This window comes from Bufo gargarizans, chromosome 4 (assembly GCF_014858855.1).
Source record: "Bufo gargarizans isolate SCDJY-AF-19 chromosome 4, ASM1485885v1, whole genome shotgun sequence".
NCBI classification, from domain to species: Eukaryota; Metazoa; Chordata; class Amphibia; order Anura; family Bufonidae; genus Bufo; species Bufo gargarizans.
Window position 1 is genome coordinate 245,081,819 of NC_058083.1, and position 19,567 is coordinate 245,101,385.

The window sequence follows — 19,567 nt, forward strand, 5'->3', positions numbered from 1 at the left end:
GCCATACGAGCTACATACATGTATCCTCCTATTGTGTATTGGTATCCGTGATAGTGGCAGGGGCATCCATTAAACAGACCATTGTTCCCCCCTTTCATCGACAAATGCTGAAAGAGTGTTCTGTTGGTCTGCGTTCTGCGGTATCTAGACAGCTTTCCGTTTTTAGTCGCATGGAATAGATTGTGCCTGAGCAGCTTTTGCTCTGGTGGACTTGGCACATACATGTATTACATGCTAGACCATTCCTTTAAATGGTGGTTACCTAATACTTAAAGGGTGACTAAACCTCTGTTCAGAAAATGAAGGAACTTTAGTACAGCTCAGAATCATGTTCCCCTTCTGCTTTCAAAGCTCTGAGCAGTGCTTCTGCACCGTTATTTTAAAACATTTTTAAAGAAAGGTTTACGTACCCCATAAGTTACCCCGCAGCAGTTTCTGAAGCTGGACCTGCAATCAGGTAATTGCTGAGCTGAGTGCAATTTTCAAAAGGGTAGATTTATCAAAACTGGTGTAAAGAAAAACTGGCATTGCCCAAAGCAGCAATCAGATTCCACCTTTCATTTTTCAGAGCTACTTTCAAGAATGAAAGGTGGGTTCTGATTTGTTGCTATAAGCTACTAAACTAGTTTTTCTTTACACAGGTTTATAAATGCCACCCATTTTCTGTTTCTACTTTTCTACCAATTCTACCAGCTACAAATGTTGCAGCTTTGGGTGGGTTCACATCACGTTTTATGCCTCTTTTCGACATATACGTTAGGAAAAAATTATACAAAACACAGCACACACAGTGTCCGGTAAAATGGTATACAATGCAATGGTAAAAAAAATATACTTTTTTTTTACAATGGTAAAAACAAAGGACACTTTTTTTTTTTACTCTAAGGGCTCATTCACACAACCGTGTGAATCCCGTGCCCGTTGCGGTCCGCAATGCACAGGCACCAACCGTGGCCCAGCTGCATGGGGATCGTGGACCCATTCACTTGAATGGGTCAGCGATCCCTCTGTTCCGCAAAAAGATAGAGCATGTTCTATCTTTTTGTGGTGCGGAGGCACGGAATGGGACCCCAGGAAGCACTCCGTAGTGCTTCCGTAGTGTTCCATTTCGTGCTTCCATTCCGCATCTCCGGATTTGCGGACCCGTTGAAGTGAATGGGTCCGCATCCATGATGCGGAATGCACATGGAACGGTGCCCATGTATTGCGGATCCACGTTCGGGTGAATGAGCCCTAGCGCATACAAAAAATGCATACATTAAACGGATGGAAAAAAGCAACGTGAACCCAACCTTACCCAGGCTCTGACACCCTGCTATTCTGCTGCTACCTAGATAAACGAATCACGATCTGAACACACATTGCATGTGCCACAAATCCCAATCCCCGATCTCTACTATAAACTTAGTCATGTCTGTGTTTCTTGCTCTTAGGACCTATTAGGCCCCATGCACACGAGCATATGTATTTTGCTGTCCTGCAGATCTACAAAATACGCATCCCAGCAGTGTGCATTTTGCCATTTCCATGGGCCCTATTGTCAATTATCGTTAGAATCTTTTTTTTTTTTTTTATATATATATATAACTGTTCGGATTTGACAAATTATTGTCACGTCATAGCGTGCAGCACTTGAACGATGAGTGACAAATCATTTCTTTCTGTGGAACGGACTAATTGCCCTGACTGAAATATTATCACTTGGCGCCACCACATCCCCTCGTCTAATCAGAAATCTGCCAGTGGTTAGAAGGGTAAATAGTCGAGGAGTGAACAAGCAGCAATGGCAGTCACGAGCAAACAGTGAAAAATATTTAGCGATAATTTGTGTAACTTTTGAATGCAAACGATTCACGAAATCTTCATTTGCAGCTTGTTAATGAAAAAACACTTAACCGTCTAATAGGGCCCTTACAGATATACCAGCATTTATTGAGTTAGCAATCATTCACTGTTTACATGCCATTCTTGCCGTGTAAGAGATGCTAGCCATTGGTTTGCACCTGCTGCCCTCTTGTGGTAGTTTAGTAAAGACCACTTGCTTGATAGAAACTTTATTGATGACTGGAGTTTTCTATAGTTTAACAATTAAAGTAAAGATGCTAACAAAGATCAATACTCGGTGAGACCAGCGGATAGGTGCAGGCATTAATGGCGTACCTTAAATGCTCTGCAGATCCAGCCAAAATCTGCAGAGCGTTTACTGATGGAATAAAAGGGAGAAGTGATTGAGATGAGCACTTCTGCAAGACCATCGATAATGTCTGTGAGCCAACTAATAATAAGGTACGCAAAAGGCAAGGCTCGAATATCTTAAAGGACAAGGTATGTTAGATACCACTACATGGGTGGATATTTTTTTATATAGTTACCAGCGAACCATCCAGGCTACAAGTAAAGTTAGTGAACATAGTGAATAACATTTACATTTTTCTTACAGAATAATGAAGTTTCATGTAGCAAAGAGGAAGTTTAAAGAAACTTTGCGCCCATATGATGTGAAAGATGTGATTGAGCAATATTCTGCTGGCCACTTGGATATGTTATGCAGGATAAAGAGCCTCCAAACTCGGTTAGTACTACGCATGTTTTCTTTTTAACAATGTCTTCAGATCATAACATTAAGAAGATTTGAAGGGTTGTCTCAATGCTTCTTCCCATAGTCTCTTATATAATCAAAATATGTATTTTTTATATTTGTTTTAGATTATATGTGGAATTTATCATGCTCTGCTCTCAGGGACATACACAGATCTTATAAAGCCCCATACCAAAACGTAGTATGGGCCCGTCTGCAAAGCACAATGCCCCAGATTTCAAATGAATTTACGTCTATTTTATTAAGCGCCAAGAAATTGTCGCTCTCCTCATCACCCATGTATTCAACCGTATTTTTTAGTGCATTTACACCAGACAGCTGGAATAACTACTTTCATTAATCTCCCCCATACAGCTCTAAATCACTGCTTCTCTTCAGATAATACTTTACAAAACTTGCCGCCTGCCCTGCAGCCACCACTAGGGGAAGCTCAGTGCACAGGAATTCATATAGTTACCATTGACTGCAATAGAAGCTTCAGTAATCTCTTTGCACTGAGCTCCCTGTAGTGTCAGCTGCACGTCAGGAAGATAAGGAGGAGTTCACTGCTGGGTCCCCCTCCCACCAGGTCCCATAGCAGTTGTGTGGTCTGCCTCTGCTTAAGACAAGCCACTGTCTGCGCTCTAAAATTCTGGTTTCAAAAAGTCACAGAATAGAGCTTTTCACCTTTTGTGACTTTTTGCATTTTACACAACTCATTATAGTTTGGAAAAGTAGGTGTGAAGGCTGTGTGACTCCAACTTCCAGCATCACAGCTACAAGGTAACAGTTGATTGGGGTGTGTCGGGGTGTTGGACCCCCACCAGTCTGATGTTGATAGCCTATCTCAAGGATAGGTCATCAATCTCTAAATCCTGGACAACCCCTTTAAAATGTTTTATAGCAATGTCTTCCTGTGGGTACCACCGTGTAATGTGGAATAAACGGTATACTCAAGAGCTGACAGGATTATATTGTGAAAACAAATAGGGGTGGGGTGATTTTTCACTGTCCTGTACAGTATTAAAATGGATGTTTGAGATTAGAAAAAAAAAAGTTCATTTTTGATATAGAGACAGTGCCACTCTAGTTAATGGGGTATGGTTAGGTTTGCAGCTCAGCCACATTTAGCACATGGTTAAAGGGGTTGTCCTACGGAAAAAAATATTCTACAGTTTTAAAACCACCATCTGAATCTAAATACTTTCGTAATTGCATGTAATTAAAACTTTAGTATAGCTACTGAGTTATTCACGGACATCTCTCTATGTAGCTCCAACTGCTGTTTGCCCTTTTCTAATTTCTCTGCACTGAGATGGAAGCACATCCTTAGTTCCATACTCCAACTGCCACCAGCTGCAGTAGAAAGGACACATCCCCTGGAAAGGTCCATGCCACCTAAGATGCCAGCTTGAAATTAATCAGGCAGAGCAATTGCAGCCATGAATGGAGAGCTCTCTGGATCCATGTGCGGTACAGGACTGGTTCTACAACTGTTAGAAAGAGATTGTCATGAACCATATGATAACAGCTTTTCATTTTTTACATGAATCATGGGACAACCCCTTTAAGAGTAAGGCCACTTTCACAAATTTGTATTCTGGTCAGTATTTTGCATCAGGGTTTCTAAGCCAAAACCAGGAGTGCATCCAGAACATGGAAGATGTGCAATTGTCTCCATGATTCTTTTTTCTGTTTATGTTCCATTCCTGGTGTTAGCTCACAAATACTGACCAGAATATTGCTGTGTGCAAGGGATCCAGCTCTGTTTTTCGAACAAAAAGTACATTTTTATTAGGCCTCCTGCAAACGACTGCATCAATTTTGCGCTCAGCAAACTGTGACTACCTACCATGTAAATCACGCAATTCTCTCGGGCCCCCATTGTAGAAATGCCTATTCTTGTCAGCAAAATGGACAGGAATAGGACATGTTTTGTCATTTGCAAAACAGCCGCATTGATGTGGACAGCACACGGATGACGTCCCTGTGCTGTCCGCATTTTTTGTGGCCCCATAGAAATGAATGGGTCCAAAAGATGCGGATCGTGTGCATGGTCGTGTGCATGAGGTCTTAGTCTAATATTATCACGTTGAAGTGGATAGAAAGCAAGATGTAAACAGGTGGAAACAATATCAGTGATAGAGATTTGTGAAATATTGTACATTTACACAATATGTCAGGTGAACATAGTGCTGTTGGCTTTTGCATTCTTTAAATGATGTTATGCTGTATTTTTGCAGTATGAATTACATGAAAAAATTTTCATTTACAGAGTTGATCAGATTCTTGGAAAAGGTCAAATAGCAACAGATAAAAAGAACCGGGAAAAAACTGTACATGAAATTGAGGCAGGAGATGACCTCAGCATGTTGGGCCGAGTAGTTAAAGTGGAGAAGCAGGTAAACTATATATACTATTTTGTATTATTGCCAATAATAAGACTAGCCTAGTCCTCCATAGGGACAGCTTCTCTCTGCAGCAGGTCAATGTGCAAATCCATATGCCCTGATAGGTCGTTGTCTGCTAAGTCATTTGAAAGAGGATGGCTAAGGCTACTTTCAAACTAGCGTTTTTTGCGGATCCGTCATGGATCTGCAAAAACGGTTCCGTTATAATAATACAACCGCATGCATCCGTCACTAACAGATCCGGTTGTATTATGTCTTATATAGCCAAGACGGATCCATCATGAACTCCATTGAAAGTCAATGGGGGACGGATCCGTTTTCTATTGTGTCAGAAAACCACATCGCAGACAGAAAAGCGCTGCTTGCAACGTTATTCTGTCCACGATGGGAACGCAAACAAACCGAATGGAATGCATTTTGGTGCATTCCGTTTAGTTCAGTTCAATTTTGTCCACATTGACAATGAATGCTGACAAAACTGAAGCTTTTTCATCTGCTATTGAGATCCTATGATGGATCTCAATAGCGGAATTGAAAATGCTAGTGTGAAAGTAGCCTTAAGCAGATGATCCCATAAACCCTTTATGGGGAATGTATCATTGTTTGTGTATTTGAGGTTAGTTTTTAGAGTTGCTACAGTCATGTCCATAAATATTGGGACATCGACACAATTCTAACATTTTTGGCTCTATACACCACCACAATGGATTTGAAATAAAAAAGGATGTACTTTAACTGCAGAATGTCAGCTTTAATTTGAGGGTATTTACATCCAAATCAGGTGAACAGTTTGCATATGTGCCTCCCACTTGTTAAGGGACCAAAAGTAATAGGACATAATAATAATAATAATAATCATAAATAAAACTTTCACTTTTTAATACTTGCAAATCCTTTGCAGTTAATTACAGCCTGCAGTCTTGAACGCATAGACATGACCAGATGCTGGGTTTCATCCCTGGTGATGCTCTACCAGACCTCTACTGCAACTGTCTTTAGTTCCTGCTTGTTCTTGGGGCATTTTCCCTTTAGTTTTGTCTTCAACAAGTGAAATGCATGCTCAATCGGATTCAGGTCAGGTGATTGACTTGGCCATTGCATAACATTCCACTTCTTTCCCTTAAAAAACTCTTTGGTTGCTTTTGCAGTATGCTTTGGGTCATTGTCCATCTGCACTGTGAAGCCCGTCCAATGAGTTCTGAAGCATTTGGCTGAATATGAGCAGATAATATTGCCCGAAACACTTCAGAATTCATCCTCCTGCTTTTGTCAGCAGTCACATCATCAATACAATATAAGAAAACCAGTTCCATTGGCAGCCATACATGCCCATGCCATGATCACAGTACCACCACCATGCTTCACTGATGAGGTGGTATGCTTAGGATCATGAGCAGTTCCTTTTCTTCTCCATACTCTTCTCTTCCCATCACTCTGGTACAAGTTGATCTTGGTCTCATCTGTCCATAGGATGTTGTTCCAGAACTGTGAAGGCTTTTTTAGATCTTTTTTAATCTGGCCTCCCTGTTTTTGAGGCTCACCAATGGTCTACATCTTGTGGTGAACCCTCTGTATTCACTCTTGTGAAGTCTTCTCTTGATTGTTGACTTTGACACACATACACCTACCTCCTGGAGAGTGTTCTTGATCTGGCCAACTGTTGTGAAGGGTGTTTTCTTCACCAGAGAAAGAATTCTTCGGCCATCCACCACAGTTGTTTTCTGTGGTCTTCTGGGTCTTTTTGAGTTGTACAGTTTATAGGTCACATTAAAGGTGGAAAAAGTTCTGAAATGATTTATCTTTGTCTAATTTTTTTACATCACAGAAACCTGACATTTTAACAGGGGTGTGTAGACTTTTTATATCCACTATATGTAAATTTGTATGTGAAAAAACAGAAGAGAAAGAGTGCGACGTTCATTTGGTATACCTTTCAGATGTCTAGAGTCTTAAAGTGACCAACTAGTCAGGAGCTAAACAATTATATTTGTTAGTACCTACAGGGAAGTACTGGTAATTCATCATTTTCAGATCATGCTCCTGGGCTGCCTTCTAGCTCAGCTCCAATCCAGATAAACATCACTATAATAACTATGCACATAAAATGTGGCAGTCAGTGAACTGCCCATATAAATGTGGCATCCATATAAATGTGATAGTAAGAAATGTGAATACAAATCTGTCAGCCACAAACATACCGTATCTCAATGATCTTGCACTGCACTCTGCTTTTATAACAGATACTTACATGTGATCAATCATTTGTCACGGAATGTGTACAGGAAACAAGACAATGCAAAATGAATATATGACTCACTGGATCCAAAACTAAGGAACAAAAGGGAGACCCCTGCATAAGACCTGGCTGCTCAGCCTATGCGAACACCCCAATGGTGGATGATCGCATATCCTCGTACCTCGACTATATAACCCCTGAACACCCTACAATAGTGAGGGGGCACGACCACCGGCTCCCTACTCTAGACACGGAGGGAGTCAGGGTCACCTGGGATCCAGCAAACATAAAATCACAAATGAATGTACAACACTTATCTTGTAAAAGACTGGGAAATAGGATCAGCATGCACACACACTCCAGGAAGTGGTATAAACCGCACACTAATGCATTATGGGGAGGAATTTAAAGGGATGCAATCAGTCCAACTACAAGACAGCTGAGAGAGGCTAACGAGATGAGGAACTGAAAACCAAAGCAAAGAAAGCTCAAGGAGGAGGTTCTGAAAGGCATCTGTCAGAGCTTCTCAGATGTCTGGTTGTGACATCATTAGGAAGCAACTCCAATTTAGGTTTCACACTCAAGGCTAGGTTAATATTTTGTTGTTCTATTGCTTTTTAACACCTACAATAACATTAATTTGTCCACTAAAAAATAAGGCAGTTACAGTATCAATCCATCAAGATCTATTAGAATCCATAACAAAATAGAACATAAAAGACCGGCCATAATTTCTATAAACAGAGTCTAAGGGACCTTACATATATGAATTATGTCTGGCGTTTTTTTTTTACCAATAAAAACCACCAGAATAACTGCAGGCTTATTTTTATTTGTTTGGCCACCTACAGTTTTTGCAGCATCTTTTATTTTTCTGTCACGCATTCTAATCAGTCTTAGCCTTTAAATACCCAGGGAAGGCTAATTATGTACACCTTTAGGGGAAAAAAATTTAATTATTGCATTGTACTCACTTTGAGTAAAAAAAATCATATTTTCAATTGGTCAATTTTCAAAAATATTTAACCACTGTCTTTGTGCAGTCTTATGTTTATCTAGTAGCTGGACTTGAATGTTCACTCTGTTCCGTCATGCAGCTCAGCTGATGGGATATTATCTCTAATGTCTGACCTTATAAAAACTTATTATAGCTTAGTTCTTATCTTATTGCTAAGAAGATGAGTTACATACATGTTTATGACCTTTTAGTAATTTAGAGATGAGGTTTATTAGATGAGTGGCACAAAGTGAAAGTATAAAGTAGAAGAACAGTTAACCCTTTGTGACAGAACGACTCAATAATTTTTAAAATAAAGACCAATTGAAAAATGAATTTTAAGCCAAAAAATTAGTAAAATGCAATCATATAACAAAACGCCTCCGAAGGTGTAAATAATCTTTAAAAGGGTTGTTTGGAAATGCATTATTTCTAATGGTTGCTGGCAACCTACCTCCTGTACTGAAAGGATCATACTTACCTGCTCCCCATCCCTCCAGTCCACTGCGCTGGCACTTGCATATCCATCTTCCAGTGCATGGTTTGTTTTCTTCCTCCTTGACATGGGCATAATCATAAGAAGAGACCGGCACTCACTTTGTCTTCTGATAATTCAATCGCTTTATTCGTCACATACAGGGTATTCGGTGACGCGCGTTTCGGCTCTGATGCGAGCCTTTCTCAAACAAATGGTATACAAAAAATCAAACAATGTACATGGTTTAAATAGACCGCCTAAGCGGAAATGACATCAGGTAGTCATGGTAATCAATCAAACAAACAAAGTGAAACAAAAAATCAGAAACACGTGAGAAGCAGCCCAACTGCAGCAGCATCAATCAAAGCAGTAGTGATTAAAGATCATGCGAAATTCTTTGAATGATCATGGTTACTTGCAGTTCAGATGATGCGGTTGGGGGTTCCTCACGTTTTCTGAAAAAATACAAACAAATTCAAGGTTAAAATATATATAAAACGGGGCTTGGAAAATTACAGGAAGCTATTCAAATCATACTCCCGGTTTAACCCCATGGGTTCCAATGTCTGTAGTGTGTGAATCCAATAGGATTCACGTTTTTTCAACATCTTCAACCAATTCCCCCCTCTCCGGGGTTGTGCTACCTGCTCAATTATTTGGAAGCGCAATTGCGCAATATTATGCTTGCAGCGATCAAAGTGGTGAGGAACCGGTAGAAGCAAGTTATTTTTTCTTATGGTGGACTTATGCTTAGAGAAGCGATCTTTCATTCGCATAGATGTTTCACCTATGTATAAAAGTCCACAAGGGCACTTGAGTAAGTATATAATAAAACTGCTGTTACATGTGAACAGACCCCTAACTGGGAATCGCTTGCCTGTGTGAGGGTGTGTAAAATATTCCCCTTTAATTACACTTGAACAATATATACACCCCAGGCAAGGAAACGTGCCCTTTCTAGGAGTTGATAGAGTCTGTTGACGCTTCTCAGTTTGAGCACTGCCCACATCGGCCCTTACCACCATGTCGCAAATATTTTTATTACGTTTGTAACATAATAAAGGAGGACTCTTAAATTCCCCAATAGAAGGGTATGCTCGGGACAAAATATTCCAATGTCTAGAAAAAATGTAGCGACATTTATTAACCCATGGGTGAAACTTAGTAATAAATGGAACACGCAACCCCCTAGACTCTTGTTTAGGGGTCAAGGAGGTGACCTTACTCCTCTCACTACCTAGCAGTGCAGTGGGATAACCTCTATTTTCAAATCTCATAGACATTTCATCAAGACGTTTTTCTTTCACATCAACATCGGATACAATCCTACGTACCCTCTGAAACTGGGAATGGGGTACTGCTTTTTTTACTGTGGGGGAATGATAGCTAGAGAAATGAAGAAGGGAATTTCTATCGGTATTTTTGATATATAGATCGGTCACAATCGACCCATTCTCACCCTTAATGACCAGGGTGTCCAGAAAATTAATTTCATGATCATTGTAATGCAGAGTAAACTGCAGCTCAGACCAGACCGAGTTCAGATAATCAGCAAAATCACGAAGGGATCGAATGCCGCCACGCCACAAGCAAAACACGTCATCGACGAATCTTCGCCAAAAAATACAATGAATTTTGAACAGATCATTACTGTAAATGTATTTATCCTCAAACCATGACATGTATGAATTTGCGTATGGCGGTGCGGCATTCGAGCCCATCGCAGTCCCACAGCACTGCTGGTAATAGGTGTCCTGAAATAAAAAATAGTTTTCATTTAAAATGATTTCAAGTAATTTCAGGAAAAATTGTTTGGCACCTTCAGTGTGAGAGGAGAAGGATAGAAGCCACTCAACAGCCCGTATACCCTTCCAGTGGACAATCGAAGTATACAGTGAACATACATCAAAGGTTACTAATAGATCATCATCCTGCAACGCCAAGGTCCCAACCTCACGCAAAAATTGATTTGTGTCAAGCAAGAAAGACGGCATAGTCTTAGTAAGGGGTGTCATAACTTTTTCAAGTAAGATCGCTGGTGGAGATAAAATAGAATCGGTTAAAGCCACGATGGGACGACCCGGTGGCTGAGTCAAGGATTTGTGCACTTTGGGGAGTGTGTAGAACACCGGCGTTACAGGATGATGATTAATCAAATATTCCCCTAATTTGGGGTCAATAATCTGTTGTGTAATAAATGTGTCCACCAAAGTGCACAATTTCTTTTTGATAGTAAACACCGGATCACCATCCAAAGGGCGATATACGTCAGTGTTAGCTAACTGACCCAGGATCTCACTAACATAATATTCTTTGTCCATCAGGACAAGGGCACCCCCCTTATCAGCAGGTTTGAAAATCAGGCTATTAGCTTGTATCAAATTCTCAATAGCCTGTCTTTCAAGTCGCGACAAATTGTGGCTTAAATGAAACCCGCTTTGTCGCATTTCCTGTAATGATTGTGAGATATCACGTTGGACCAATGAAATAAATGTTTCAACAGGATGGTAACATTTTGGTGGTTGAAAGTAGCTCTTTGTTCTCAATCCAAAATCCTTTAATGACAAGCAGGTATCATCTGCCCTCACTCTACTTGCACATATTTCAAAGTTAGTAGATTGCAGACTTGAAAAGTGTGCCTTAAGCCGAATATTACGGAAAAAACGCTGACAGTTCATATCAAACTCAAAACTGTCCAACGGACTAGTTGGACAGAACGGTAGTCCCTTCTCAAGTATATGCAACTGAAGTGGACTCAAGCTTTTAGAAGAGATATTAAATATTAAGGTATCATTTCTACCTGAGAACGCGTTGTCCGCTGTGCATCGATGCCGCCGATAATGACGTCCTGCTCGTCTGGTGTTCTTCTTGGCTGGGGTCTTTGCCTCCTTCTGCCTAAAAAAGCCGAGCGTGGAGCTCCAGTGGCGGAATCGCTTCCAGATCCAGATGACATCGAGCCTCCCCGACGTTGCGGCCGGGTGAATAATGGAGTGGCCGTACCGGACAAGTCTTGCCATTTATACACACGTTTGTTCTGATAATCTTCAGAATCTCTGATAAATTTTTGGCGTTTAGTGCTTTCAATGTCCCGCTTAAGGTCAGCGCCAAGTTTCTCCACTTTAGACTTCAAGGCAATTAATTCATCCGCGGGTAGCGCGTCTTTCAGTTGCGTCTCAATTGACGCAATTTTTTGCTTACTGGCCGTGATAGCTTCGGTCAAATATTCGATGGTTAATACCATAAGGTCCATTGAACACTTGTTCAGTATATTTGAAAAGTTGGTACAATAATCAATATTATCGCAGAAGAATGTGGGTCTCAGATGAACTCGCAGTCCCCGCGGGATACGGTGCAGGCGGCAGTATTCAGCGAGTGTAGAGACGTGTAATTCCCAGGAGGTTAATTAATTCTCTCCCTCGGTACTCCGTAGGGGGTATTTTGAGAAAGTCCACATTGGCAGTCACGTTGGACACTATCTCCCGTGCCCGTTCATCCGTGTAGGAAAAGGAAGTCATGAGCAAGGAGCTCATGATGCTTCCTGAACGGAGTGCCGGCTGACCATCACCTGATTACATGGGCATAATCATTTGATATTCTTTAGCCAAACACTGGCTTTAGCGGTAACAGGTCCACTGGAGCCACGTCACTGCTGAAGCTAGTGGTTACATGAAGATTCGGTGACCATGCCAAAGCCAAGGAGGAAGAAAACAAAACCAGACAGGAAGATGGAGACACCAGCTCAGAGGACTAGAGCAGTGGGGATCAGGTAAGTATGATCCTTTTAGTATGGCAGGCAGGCTGGCAGCAACTGTTAGAAATTATGTATTGATGTATTCCCAGACAACCCCTTTAAGACAGCTTCCCCTATGGCTGACTACGATTGCAGCTGTCACCTTTGGTGCTACACCATGGTGTCTCGACCTACGTGGGTCAGCTGTCACTGAACAGAGACTAGTCCAAAAAGTAGCAAACGTATGGTTCTCCTCCAGCAAAAAGCAGATCCTTGTATAGGGGTTGAAAGGTTGAAAAACTGTGGGAAGGGGCATTTAGATAATGTCATTAGGTATAGCCTTAGTCAAATCTGTTCATTGACAGTGGATTAATGCCTGCTGCATTACAGTTTGCTGAAGTCATTGACTCCATTGGCCTTGCAAAGTTGGGGTTACAGGACAACCTGTTCAATACCTGAATACCATCTTCACTTACCTGGAGTCCTCAAGCTTCAGCATCTGCACTGTAGCACAGCCTGTTCCTCCTTCTGGTATTGGTGAATTGCATCTACAACTACCACCATACAACAAGGGAGGTGCCAAGATTACCTTCCTGCTGTCACTCCTATCTTGTAAAATTTTGTCTTGGGCCACACTCTTTTGGGGACAAGGAGATCCCCTAACATTTGAACTACAATAATTTTTGTCGACCTTCTGTAAGGTCTTTGAGGAACCTAGTCAGACTGCCTCTGCAGCACCATCTTTGCTATGCCTTCTCCAGATCAACATAAGTGTCTGGCAGTATGCCACTGTCCTCGGAGTTGTCCTGGAAAGAGACACTGGTGGCCACCTTTTGAGAGGGTCTGGCAGGCCAAATCATTGACAAGTTGGCAGGTTAGGATTTACTAGCTGCTCTGGATGACATGATCATTCTGGCCAATCACATAGACTTCGGGGAGTGTCTCAGGGAGCTAGTTTGGGAGAGGATAACTCCACAACTGGTATCTTCCTTCTATAGGCCCTTGCTCTTAAACCCCTTACCCCCATCGTCCATTATGTGAAAAGCTGCCAGTTCCTGTGGTCTTGTCCTGTGGTAACATCCAGTTCTCTAAAAAGGACTTTCTGGACTCCTGGCAACTACTTTCATCAGGCCTTAGTGACCTGGTCTCTTCAATAAAATAAATTAACAAATAACACAACAGAAAAATAAAAATAAAAAAGATAGAGGTCACCACTGTGTTTTCTTTTTTTTTTGTGTCGCAGACTACCGTGTGAAGCGGGCTTATTCATATTCAACAAACAGTTCAAAGGAAGGTGTCGCGCTGCCTCACTTGGCTGTGATTCAAAGGGCTTGATCAGGATAGGATACGACAGCTTTTAGGTGATGCCAAACAACGAGGTTCCACAGGAAGATAATCTCGGTCACAAAATCACCCCTCTGTAGTTATAAAGGTGCAGGCACATAGTGAAGGTCCACCAATGTTTCCAATGGTAATAGCTTTTATTATAGTCACAAAGGTATGAGATCAATAGGCATAAAACAGAATAAAATCTCCGTAGTTATAACATCGCTCGACCCAGGTTTCGCCACACCAGCTTCATCAGGAGCGGATGATACACCCACATATGGACGTTCCTTTTATATGGGTGTCAAAATAATATTCAATCTTCTCCCATCCATTCCATTATAAATCCACAGATTTTTTTTAAACAATTAAAATCCACTTTTTTTCTCCCCCCTCTCTACAATCACAGGAAAATCTATATAAAATAGAATATAGAAAAAAAATATTAATATAAAATAGCAGTTTTTTAGTCACAATACCAACTCCTCTCATAATGTCCAAATATTGATTTATTATTATTATATTTTGTTCAAATTTTATTCAGACATTATGATAGGAGTATAACATTAGCACTAGTATGTTTTCTATAGTGAATATGGCACTATTTTATATGTTTTGGTTTTTGTGTTTGCGACTGCTGTTGCATTGTGGACATGAACAGCTGTCTGTGGTCCTTGGCTGGCTCCTTCCACAGGGCCAGCCAGAAGTTCATCCCACATTTATCCACACTCACTATGTCTATCTCTGCTCTCAGCGGGAAGGGGGAGAATTCCAAATAATGGACACCTAAAGTCAAATCTTAATCCTTGTCTCACAGGGGCCTTCTCCTCACCATCCATCTTGTATCATGCTGATGTCACCAGGAAATTCTTCTTGGAGGTGACATCTCTTCCGTAGGTGCTGGAGCAGTGCTGACTAAGTAGAATTTCTGTGCTAAAACTGTTTCATATGACTTTATCTCCAAGTCTTTCATCTCAGCTGAGCGTAATTATTCAATCTGAGACCACAAGCTGCTCACCATCAGGTTGGCTTTGGGGAAGTAGAGACATCTTCTGGAGGGTGTTGGTCAACCTGTGGTTGACAACTACCACTAGAATCTGACCTATCTCCTGACTGCTTAGTTTCTCAATCCTCTTCAAGCCAGATGGACACTGTTCTTTGCCCACTTCAACTTTGTTCTGCATTTTCTTTCTGTGGAGAACATCAAGGTGGATGTTCTCTCACAGTCCAGTTCATACAATGGAGCTATGACACATTATCAGTTCAGCCCAAATTATGCCTGTAGCTCCTGCCTTAGTTAAGGGCATTCTCTCAGGTAAAATGTTTGTTCTTATGGTCAACAGTAGGTTCAGGGAATGCAACTGGCTGGGAGCCCAGGTCTACACAAGACATTAAACTTTATTTACCAATACTATACTAAACTTTCCCAGGACATGTATCACCATGTTGTCGCCTATGCCACATGTGCACAAAACAAGTCCTCTTGAAAGAAGCCTGCAGGTCTGATCCTCCTTTTGCTTGTGTGAAATGCTCCATGGCAACATATTGTGATGGACTTTATAACAGATGTGCCTGCATCCTCTGGTTGTACCATGATCTGGGGGGTTGTGCACTGTTTTTCCAAAATGTCAAATTTTGTCCCTCTGAGCGGCTTTCTCAGGCTCAATCTGCCAACCTGTTCATCAAGCACATTGTCTGTACTCCTGGTCTGCCCAAACACAATCTTTCTGATCAGGAAGTTTAGTTTTTGTCTATGTTCTCAAAGTCCCTCTGTGGGTTGCTGGTTGTCAAGTTGGAATTCTCCTCACCATACCATCCTCAGTCCAATGGACAGGTGGGGGTAAATAAATCATGGTCTTGACAATTAACTGCATTATTTACTTTCTTCTCACCATGACTATTGGGTGTATTTCCGTCCCTTGGTTGTTCTTATATAACAGCCACTCAGGCAAGGCAATTGGCAAGTCACAATTTTTCATTGTATATGCCCTCCATCTACGGATTATACTTCCTGCTCCAGTTTTCTCTGAGTTGTCAATTCTAGCCTCAAAGAGTTTCTGCTTCCTGACTGCAGTTCTCTCTGCCCACATGGCATGTGGACATCCTAATCTGTCCTCAGTCTATAAAAAATGTCTTCCCAAAGTATTTAAGGCTCCTTCCAATATCAAAAAGTGCCTGGGCAAAAAGTTTCCTTCTGTATCTTACCTAGTTCTTGCAAATGTGTGTTTAGTATTGTCTCATCTTCCATACCTAACCTCTGCCTGTTGACCATGTTGAACCTGTTCTGCCTCCCTAGACCTTTGGCTTATTTAACGGATTGGAAAAACTCTTCCCTTGCTTCAGCATGTCAACTGGCTATGAATCTGCCTGTCCCCTTTGGTTCTACACACCAATGTATTTTAACTTGCTTGGGTTAGCTGTCACTACATGAGGATTACTCAAAGAGGTAGCGGCCTGTTTTGGTTCCCTTGCAGCAAAGACCAAATCCCTGAATAGGGGGGAAATGGTGAAAACTGGGGAGGGTGTGTGTGTGCACATAATGCCCTTATGAGCAGCCATAAGTCAGTGACACAGTGGGCCCACACTTGCTGTGTTACATTTCCATTCAAGAATCATCAACTGAATCAAGCAGGTATATGTATGGGGGGGGGGGGGATTTAAGAGGAATAGCTGTTGGTTAAAGTTTATGGAAGTCTAGCTGAAAGAATCACAAATGTATTGGATTTTGGAGAGTGCCAGACTTATCTCACTGAATCTAGGACACTGTTGTATATGGCTCATTGTTGTCACTTTAGGTATAGTCATTTTATAAAAAATATTTTTGGCCTAAGAACCACAATCAGTGGAAATGGTAATGATATGAAATATATGTTTATATAACGTATACTTTTTTTTTGTAGGTACAGTCGATTGAATCAAAATTAGACAGCCTACTTGATATCTACCAACAGGTCTTAAAGAAAGGATCTGCCTCAGCACTGACTTTGGCATCATTTCAGATGCCCCTATTTGAATGTGAACAAACTTCAGATTATCAAAGTCCAATAGACAGCAAAGACTTGTCCAATTCTGCACAGAACAGTGGATTTATAACCAGATCAGCTAGTGCCAATATCCCTCGAGGGTTACAGTTTGTACTCACACCAAATGAATATAATGCACCTACGTATTTTGGATTTAGTCCAACAATGGATAGCCAAGCAACACAGGTGTCGGCAAATATAAATGATGGACCTGTAACTGTAGTAACAAACAATATATCAAACCAAATAAGCCAAGCCTCAAAGCCAACAGCACCAACTACACTACAGATACCAGCTGTCTCTCCATTGAAACATATCAACAAACCAGAACCAATTCATATAATTCCTATGACCACAAAAGAGGATGTCTGTGATGTCACCGCATGCCTTGTTGCCTCAAAAGAAAGTGTACAGCCCGCACAACCCAATCTAACAAAAAATTTTGTAAGGCGGAAAAGCCTCGATACAAATAGTGCTGTATTGTCTTCAGTTCCCTTTACACACAAAGATTTTGGCAAATCAATTTCTGTACAAAATTTGATTCAATCTACAGAAGAACTAAATGAACGGTTGTCATGCAGTGACTCAAGTGTCTCAAGAGGCAGCCAAGAAACATACCCACAGTGGAGGGAGTCTAAACTTTTTATTGCGGATGAAGAGCTGGAGACAGAAACATATGATGCTGCCTCTGAGCCTACAGTGGAAACTATGTTGTTATCTGACTCTTTGAGGACTGGAATAACAAGATCATCTCAAAGCATTAGCAAAACTAGGGATGGTACGGAAACTCTTAGCCCTCCACATGTCAAACATAAATAACATTTTTATAGGGTTTACAGTTTCTTTAGTCATTCATATCATTGCATGAACTTATAATTAGCAGTGCAAGAACTGAAAGAACCTGAAATGAAGGTATACAGTAGGAGCCAAACTCTTCTGGTTGCATGAAAATGCATGTTTTAAGTGAAGGCTAAAAATGTAATAAAGATATGTGTATATCTTTAACCCTATAAACTATAGAATACTATACACAATGGCTGGTTTAAATGCCCACTGACCTATAAAGTCAATGACACCAAATGTGTTAATGTGCTTTAGTATCACCCAACATTTTTTAGGTACTGTTCACAATTTGTACATTCTAAAGCACTTTGAATCTAGATACAAAACAATATCTGTCCACACTAGAACTACAAGGTTGTGTTTACAAGAAAAGGATATTACAGCTGCTAGCAATTTTACCAAGGAAAATCGTAACATTGGACTTTATCCGCTGCTAGTTGTGACAAGATGATACCTACACATTCATACATTTCAGTCATTTAATGCACATATAATAAGAATGTTTATATCTGTATATTTTTGGTGAAATAGTGTTGTGACAAGCATAAAGTTGGCACATCACATTCAGGTTGTTCTTGTCATATAGAAACATTCTTTTGCTACGAAGATTTATAATATATGAAACAAGTCACTGCAGTCTTAACCGTACTAAATGCTGTAAAAACTCTTTCATGAAGGACTTGACCTGTTTACTATAAAGAAAAAAAAAGTTCTGCCTCCACATTTCTGTTAAAAAGTATTTTTGGACGTTAAATGATAGGCTTGTTACGTGAACGTATTTACATACTGTATATTGTATGTTTGGTGTCCATGTCTATGAAACCTGCTTTAAGGGACATCATTACAGGAAGAAGAAAAAAAGAACTACAGCCAATTTGATTATGTTTTATTTTCTTACATCTTTGATTGGCTTAGTTCTGATAAAGCCATTCTAAGTAGATATTGAAATACATGCTCCTATGATGGGGTAGATGATACAAACTTATCGTCCTGAGATGATGTCCTTGCAAATGAGTTATTGTGTTCTACTGTTTATCTGACATGAACAGCGAAAAAGATTGAATGATAAATTTTGAAAGATGTCTGAAGCACAAAAAGCTAATTATTGTTTGCCATTTCATATGCCATTTTGGGTTTCTACTTAATTTGTAAAATTCTGCTCTTGCTAAAGCTTGCTTACTAATAATAATTTTGTGACATTATCTAGGTTATCTCGACATCTCAGCTCGTATTAGAAATAACTTATTTTGAATGTCTACATCTGTTTAGCCAAATAACTATTCTGTACATTGAAAAGTATTGTACAATGTATACAGTTACACCATTTTTTATTTTGTTTTAATCAATGTTTCACGTGCCTTTTTTCATTGTACATTGCCATGTCTCATGCGTCTGCATTTTTGATTAATAGATGACTGCAAAATATAAAAAAGGTTTTTAGTTAAAAAGAAAAACTAAAATGTTTGTTACTTTTTCTCCATCATTAGACAATGCAGGTACCCTTAACTGATTTTATTGGTAACTTATCACAGATAACTTGGTATACTGTATTTGCCTTAAATGAAATGCTTAAGAGCTTGAAATTTACTAGTTTTAATTTAATTTATTTAATAAAATGTTGTGCACATAATGGAGCAATTCTAAGGATCATATATAAGAGAAAATATGAAATATTTTTTTCCTGAAAGACATAATAAAACACAAATGTTTTAGTTTGGTTATTTTATTTTATAATTCTGATATTTTTGTGTTACAGTTTGCTGTTTGAAAGAGTTTAATGTAGAGTCATACAATACTGAAATACTGACACCTATTGTCTATACAGTAGATCTATTTTTTTTGCCTTTGAGGACTGAAGGGCTGGCTAGTTTAAAGAGGACCTTTCATGGGTCCAGACATTATAAAATAAGTAGCACGTTATGTAAGGCATAAAGCAGGGATCTAA

The 19,567-nt window shown here is 40.1% G+C and overlaps 1 protein-coding gene across 5 annotated transcripts in view; it reads left to right on the top strand.

Annotated features, from left to right (window-relative positions):
- Positions 1–19,315, top strand: part of KCNQ5 (potassium voltage-gated channel subfamily Q member 5) — a 661,517-nt gene extending 642,202 nt beyond the window's left edge. For all 5 annotated transcript variants that reach the window (XM_044291364.1, XM_044291365.1, XM_044291367.1 and 2 more), the window contains 3 exons: positions 2,441–2,572; positions 4,854–4,980; positions 16,657–19,315. In XM_044291364.1, the coding sequence (XP_044147299.1) occupies positions 2,441–2,572; positions 4,854–4,980; positions 16,657–17,598 (1,201 nt within the window). In that variant the 3' untranslated portion in view covers positions 17,599–19,315. The remainder of the gene's footprint in view (positions 1–2,440; positions 2,573–4,853; positions 4,981–16,656) is intronic.
- Positions 19,316–19,567: the final 252 nt, after the last annotated feature.